This window comes from Poromitra crassiceps (assembly GCF_964638095.1).
Source record: "Poromitra crassiceps genome assembly, chromosome: 10".
In the NCBI taxonomy this organism is placed as follows: Eukaryota; Metazoa; Chordata; class Actinopteri; order Beryciformes; family Melamphaidae; genus Poromitra; species Poromitra crassiceps.
The window spans coordinates 43,552,112-43,559,611 of NC_139631.1; the positions used below are offsets into that span (position 1 = coordinate 43,552,112).

General features: G+C 44.7%; 1 protein-coding gene across 1 annotated transcript in view; it reads right to left on the reverse strand.

The window, feature by feature from the left end:
• Positions 1–3,582: 3,582 nt before the first annotated feature.
• The window catches only part of LOC310784460 (dematin-like), a gene marked incomplete at both ends in the record, with an annotated part of 20,519 nt that continues 16,601 nt past the window's right edge, over positions 3,583–7,500 (reverse strand). Inside the window, 5 exons of the mRNA XM_083645452.1 lie at positions 3,583–3,696; positions 3,918–3,998; positions 5,626–5,699; positions 6,594–6,636; positions 6,796–6,854. Of these exons, the coding sequence (XP_083501578.1) occupies positions 3,583–3,696; positions 3,918–3,998; positions 5,626–5,699; positions 6,594–6,636; positions 6,796–6,854 (371 nt within the window). The remainder of the gene's footprint in view (positions 3,697–3,917; positions 3,999–5,625; positions 5,700–6,593; positions 6,637–6,795; positions 6,855–7,500) is intronic.

Sequence of the window (7,500 nt, forward strand, 5' to 3'; positions counted from 1 at the left end):
GTTTTGGTTAAACACGTTGGCATTTCCCACAAATCCATGAGAGAGCACATGACGAGTCCAAATACCAAATGCTACCAAACAGGTTTAGGTGTTTTGTGTTGTTTTCTAAAAGTGCAAAAAAAAAAATACAAGAAGGTGGACATTAAATGTTAATATCTTCTGTCCCAGTGTAGATCCAGATCTGTCACTCATTTGTATGGAGATTAGATGATTAGATGTTAGATGTTGGTGTATATGATGGTACTGGAAATGGTATTGATGAATTGCAGCTTAAACTGCATTATAATGAAGACTGTTCATCACTTCAATTCAGTTCCTTTCTGTCCCATGGTGATGATGTCACAGTCCTCGCATGCTCCTGAAACAAAGCTCCGCCTCCGTCACAAGTAGGGCAGGGTATCGGTACCGACTGAAATAAGTAGTATCGAAACTTCTCCAGTCAAATGATCCCTGCATTCAATCCCTTTTATACAAAGACCTAGAAAAAAATTACTACCGTATGTATGGTTTTGCTGCCAGCCAATCACCACATGTGTTCTTCGATTTAATGCGACATGTGATTGGCCCACAACCACAGCAGCTACAACCCATACAGTCTGTGGTGGTGAAGTCAAGCGCAGGCTATGTGACAGAGTTGGCAGTTCAGCGTGTCGAAAAAGTAATTCAATGAACTTCTGAAGTACTACTATATTGGTATCGTATCACTTTAAGGGTACTGGTACTGGTATTGGTATTGGTATTGTAATTTTTTAAAACTATACTCGGCTTCTGTCACAAGACATATTTTCCTCCTCCGCCATCATCCAAACTTGTGGAAATGTGTTTGTGTTTTTTTTCTTAACATTCATAATGTTTTTTTATTTATTTATTTTACGTTTTGATTTTCATTATCAACATGCCACTTCTCTATGTAGGTTAAAAAAATAGCTGCACATCATTTGGTCACTAAGCAACACTAGCCGATGCTAAATGTATAAAACCTGCTGATTGGTGGAACCTGAGCCACACAGAGGATCCGCCCCCAAGCCACACAGACAGAGGCTCCTCCCCCGAGCCACACAGACAGAGGCTCTGCCCACCAGGGGGTTCAAACTAATATTATTGTTCTTCGTCTATGCTGGACTAGGAAGAAGGAGGAGACAGTTTCATCGCAGCCAATGGGAGCTGGGCATGATGCATGCTGGGAAGTTATATGACGTCTGATGATAAGATTTCAGATTTTTTTTGGATTGATGCCATATTGATTGAAGAATTGATCAATACACTGGTCGTAGGAAGCCCTTAACTGGATCTGATGCTTCAGCGAAAGGTCTCCATGACCATGACAGAGCCAACAGCGCCCCCTCCTCCCAGCTAAAGGAACTGCACTCCACTCCAGTGTCCCCCCGGCTGCTCGTTGACGGCTGTTTTAGAGCATCATAATGTGATCAGAGTCTGTCTGTATTTATTTATCGGTGTGATGTTGCTGCCATCAGTTCTGACTGTGAGCAAAACCTCTCCTCCTTCTTCACCACTAAGTGCTGGAAAAAGATTTCTCACTACGACTACGACATCATAGCTGGCTAAGCCAATAGGATTACTCCTTAAACTCCTCCTCCTGTCTCTTTGTGTTGATAATTAACCAGAAACACAAAGCAGGAATGTCCACTGCAGCTGGAAGCTCAGTAATAAAGTACTATAGATCCTCAAACTGAGTAAATCTCCTCCTGCTTGCAGATATATATTTGTGAATTATTCACGAAATATCGTGGAATCCTCACGAACTCTGAAACTCAGAGTTACGTTCTGTGGTGGATTCTCTGACAAAAACTTGAAGTGGACATCTTTTGCTGCAGGCTGGCTAACGGTTCAGTTTAGGGAACAGACGACTTGGCTCAGGTCTGTGAAACACTGTCGGTTAAATACGAAAATCTTTAAAGCAATAGTGCGGAACATATTACATTCTAGCCCTTGCTAAATGATTTCACACAATGTTGCTTAAATCGGCAACCATATAACTCTATCTGTATTCCACAGTAGGCTAGGCCTATACCAGAGTTTTTATAGAGAGGCAAACTGAACGTCACTTCCTGCTTCAGCACTGTACCAGAGATTTTCTTCCGCAATTCATTTTCCCATAGACATTTCGTAAAATGCTTATACAAATAGTTTTACTTGGTCAAACCAAACGGTTCAGCTATATTTAGAATCGGGAGAGACCATAGAACATTTCACTCTGACCAAAACAAAAAAACAACAACATCGAAAAATATTTTCTTTAAACCAGTTTTTTTTACGTTTTGGTCCGACTGAAATGTTATGTGGTCTCTCCTGTTTCTAAATATATCTGAACCGTTTGGTTTGAACAAGTAAAAATATTTTTATAAGCATTTTACGAAATGTCTATGGGAAAATAAATGGCGGATGAAAATCTCTGGTACAGTGCTGAAGCAGGCAGTGACGTTCCACTTTGGCTCTCAATTCTAGTGTCTGTGGAGACATCCCCGCGCTGGCCTGGAGCACGCTCACTAGAGACTTCCACACACTTCCGCTGCTGAGCCAGCAGCTAACTGCCGGTTAGCCCCTCTGCTAACTTGAATGGGGGTACAATAATTTAATTGTGTGGCTCTTCTGGACTTTCCAAATGTTATCGGACCGAATGGATCAAATTCCGATTAAATTCCGAGCTAGATGAGTCATTTCGCGGGGTATGTGTGATACTCAAAACACTGTAGGCCAATGTCCACTGTTTACAATGTCCACTGTTTACAATGTCCACTGTTTACAATGTCCACTGTTTACAGCCAAAACAGTGGCGACCGCGTAGGCGACGCTAAGTAGGCTATGCTAAGCCTATGACAAAATGCTGCATTCTTTCTGCACGCTTTTCAAATGGTCCCATTTCCCGAGTTGTGAAGTGATTCTTCCCACTTCGGTGTGTTCATGTGGTAACGCGTGGAAACAACATGGACGCTACGAAGAAGCTGTGTTGTATTTTATTACTTGGAGCGTTTCAACGACATGTTGAAGCCGTTTCCAGTATTTTGCACGACAACAAAGAGCAAAGGAAACGGTCGGGAATCATTTTTTTTGCGGTTATTCCGATGCCACATGAATGTAGCATCAAGCACATACTCTCACTGGCGGGAGAGAAAAGTTCCGCACTATAGCTTTAAATTTGGTAGAAATGTATTTTGTAAAAGCTGGCAACTGAAATCAGACTCGTATGCCATCCGGCGCGCAACCACAACACCTGACCGTCACTGAGCTGCTTAAAGTCGTGTCTCCTTCAGGGAAAACGGAATTTTAGCATTTTACGTGCCTCCAAAACGTCATTTGGTGTTTACAAGTCGAGCTCATTTCACGTTATTTCTGTGACCCGCTGCGGCAGGTCAGCAAAGAGGCGACAGCATATTTCAGCCTGGGCACTTCCAGAAACTTCTGCTGAACGTCTGGAGTTCAGTCTGAATGATTAGAGCGACCTGCGGTGCCGCTGATATGCCGACGATGCCGACGTGTTCGGAGTCTCTGGTGTTTCAGGATCGCCCCGGTGTGGCCATCCAGGAAGAGCAGGGGATTGTGGGGGACGTGGTCCTTGGGTCGTTAGAAGAGCGAGACCTTCTTCTTCAGGTTGTTCCTCTTCCAGAGAGAGAGGCGGTTGAACTCCTCGATGGGTACCCCAAACAGATCGAGGAACTGCTCAGGGGACAGGTGTCTCTACAGTAGGGGACAGACAGACAGACAGACAGACAGACAGACAGACAGACAGACAGACAGACAGACAGACAGTGGAAAAACATCCGTCTTAGCAGGTCATTTAGTCTCTAATTGTCTTGCATCAGCTGTCTTCCTCTGTCTTGTTTCATCATATTGACACACTTCTTTCAAGAAATGTACTTGGAGCGTTAAGCTTTCAGGTTCAGAGTGAAGCGTGTTACCTCCAGTCTGGTCCGGTCGACCTCAGGAGGCAGTTTGCTTCTTCCTCTGTGAGTCACCACCAACATCTCATAGGGGAAGATCTGCAGAGACAACCAACCAATCAACAAACCAATCAACTAATCAGTCAGACAGACAGACAGACAGACAGACAGACAGACAGACAGACAGACAGACAATCACTGTGCAGGATTCTGACACCAGTTTGGAGGAAGAAGACCAAGAGAGATCTGCAGCATGCAGTAATAGTAGTAGTTAGGGTAGCTAACGTAGTCTATCAGCGTAAGAACTCTCACGGGTCTGGCGCTGAGACGATTTCATTCCATAACTAGATACTACTTCCTTTCAATAGGTCCAACAAAGCTAGCTAGCAGCTAACGTCGTCAAATGAGACTCAGACCGGGTTCGGCCAGCGACAGTGCACGTATGCGACTCACATTGGGCAGTGACTCCGATCGGGTATTGAGAAGGTGAAGAACTTCCATTGGAATAAACGAGCCATCTTGCAAAGCATTCTATTCTGGGCAGCTGCTGGTACGGCACGGCACAGCAATGCCTTGTTTATAGCCCCTTCTAAACATGCAGTGAAATCTGGATTATGACCAGCTGCTTGCCGGTCGGCCTGCATGTTTAGAAACAATTAGCCGCCTTATGCGCACTCCCGCGAGTGCGGATCATGACCATCTGAGCCCCTAGTACAGGATCCACATCGTTGGGAAAGCGGCTGTTGTTTAACACCGGCAGCTCATGTTCCGGATCATGTACTGTATGTCTGAGTGGGCGGGTGGTTTAAATGGCACTTTACAAACCATTAATGTCCCTGTGCTATTTAATCATTTCATGAATGGACGTAGTTACGTGGCTGGATTATTTGGAAGAGAGCCAAATTAGGTGAGTAAACAAGTAAATGTTGAATCGTTTCTTTCTCCCCCATCTGCCAGTTTAAAAATGCAACAAGGAGATGATAGCCTACTACTTTAGCCTACTGCATAGGCTAAAGTACCCGCTAACGTTCATGTAGCCTATTAATTAATTAATCGTTCGGGCAATCGCTTATATCAACGAATTAAACGAGCAAACTCACGGTTTCCTCAAGTGCTGCAAACGGCTTGAATGGTTTATTTTCCTCCCGACCTGTCTGTCTTGTAGGCTATGTAAAAATGCAAGAGTTGCATCAGCCTATATCGAGACATATAGCCTAACTTTTGTGGGGAGAAATACATTGAAAACAGATATGACTTGAATGCCACTTGTAAAATCATCCACAGTGTAATGTTAGTGCGACGGTGCGGCCACTATTTTGACTGGCGGCCTTTGGGCGATGTAACAAAGGCAAGCGCTCACTTTTTTGGCACATACATTGCCACCCCACGTAAATAAAGTCTTAGGTGCACGGCACAAGAGTTTCTAGTAAGCAGTAGTTTTTATTCCTGTTGCAACCACAACGTTGTGGTTGCAACAGGAATAAAAACCCTCAAAAGGACATCTTTGAGTGCTGGCTCCTTCTCTACTAATTAAAATAAGGGTGCAATGCGTGCTTTTGCACCCCTGTAAAACCGGGCCTGAGCTGGAGGTTTGATCAGAGATCAGAGGACTGCTGACCAGGTTACTGTGTGGATTTCTGTCATCTGCTCTGTGATTGATATGCCTGCTAATCTGTCGGACATAATATGATCCAAAAGGTATAGTAGTACCGTATGATTTTGTTACCTTCTGCTCCAACATGCTGGGCAGAGATGTCCCTCTGTCCATTCTGGAGTCTCCGTTCTGCACCACCCACACACACACACACGCACACACACGCGTGCACGTGCGCACACACACACACACACACACACACACACACACGCGCGTGCACACGCACGCACGCACGCACACGCACGCACATGCACACACACGCACATACGTTCAAATAGACATGCATACACACAGACACACACAAAGAAGTCAACACACATCGCACATCATTACTGTGACTCATATCTGATCGATCAATCAATCAATCAATCAATCAATCAATCAATCATTTTCTATTTTTTTTAATCCTATTTTCTCCCCAATTGTACCTGGACAATTCCCCCTGCTGTCTCAGTTGTTGCTCCAGCCCCTCTGTCGATCTGAGGAGAGTTGTAGACTAGCACATGCTTCCTCCGATACATGTGCAGTCGTCAGCTATTTCTTTTCACCTGAGTTTCACTGGCAGGGTGTAACGCTTGGGAGCATCACGCTATTCTCCCCAGTTCCCCTCCCCCGCACCCGAACAGGCTCCTCAACCGACCAGAGGAGGCGCTAGTGCAGCAAGCAGGACTCATACCCTCAATCTGGCTTCCCACCCGCAGACACAAAGCCCGAGGCAACACGGGGGCTCGAACCTGCGACCCTCGTGCTGGTAGGCAGGGAATCTACCGCTGCACTACCCAGATGTCCACTGATCAATCATCTTTAAGTTGTTAATAATCTTTACATGGGAAGGTGGTGAAAACATTTTGACTTTACCTGAAGTCCTGTAGAGACAGACAGAGAGAGAGAGAGAGAGAGAGAGAGAGAGAGAGAGAGGTTATACCACAGTCACATAGTAAATTTGCTAAATATTAATTGTGATATTTCAGTATAAACAGAGTGAAACAGCAGAAATCTGTTTAATATTCAGAACATTTTCATCTCGTTTCTCTTCATACCTGCACATCCTTTATCAGAGGAGCTGAACTCTGCTGACTGGAGCTACACACGCACGCACACACACACACACACACACACACACACACACACACACACACACACACACACACACACACACACACAGTTCTCATCGTAATTATTATCATCATCGTCCCATGTAACGCTGGCTGTGATTGGAGGGTTCTGTCCATCAGTACTCACCCTGGCGAGGCCGGTCCTCGAGGATGCTGGGAAATAGACAGACTTGGCGGCGTTGGACCCTGGCGAGACAACAGGAGGGGAAGGGGTTAAATCAACCTGATGAGCGGCAGGGCGGCCATGTTTGTTTCTCATTTGTATAGAGGCGGGGACTTGAGTCACATGACTAGGACTCAAGTCACGTCACTGCTACAACTAATGATGATATTCCTTGTCGATTGAACTGTTGATTATTTACTCACTAATCTATTAGTTGTTTGGTCTATAAAAAAACAACCAAATGGTGAAAAATGCCGTTCAGTGTTTCCCAAAGCCCAAGATGACATCATCAAATGTCTTGTTTTGTCCACAACCCAAAGATATTCAGTTTACTCTCATAGAGGAGTGAAGAAACGTCTTCTTCTATGGGTCTTTTTCAAGGGGCCGCCACAGCCCCTGACTGTAGAAGAAGAAGAAGTGTTTGTTTCTAGACAAATAGCCGTTTTTTTCGTCAAACTTTGTGTTTTAATTTGAAGCAATTGAGGATTCTGATATGATCCGTTTGTTGCATTTGATCCTACTGAAACCTTCAGATGCACAAATAAGCTGAGTTTCATTCCCCACACAGGATTCCGAGGAGAAGAAGAGGATTCTTTTCCAGCGAGCTGTCAGATCAGATGAGCTGATTGAGCGGGCTAGTGCCCCGTGTGGTTACATTTGACACGATCC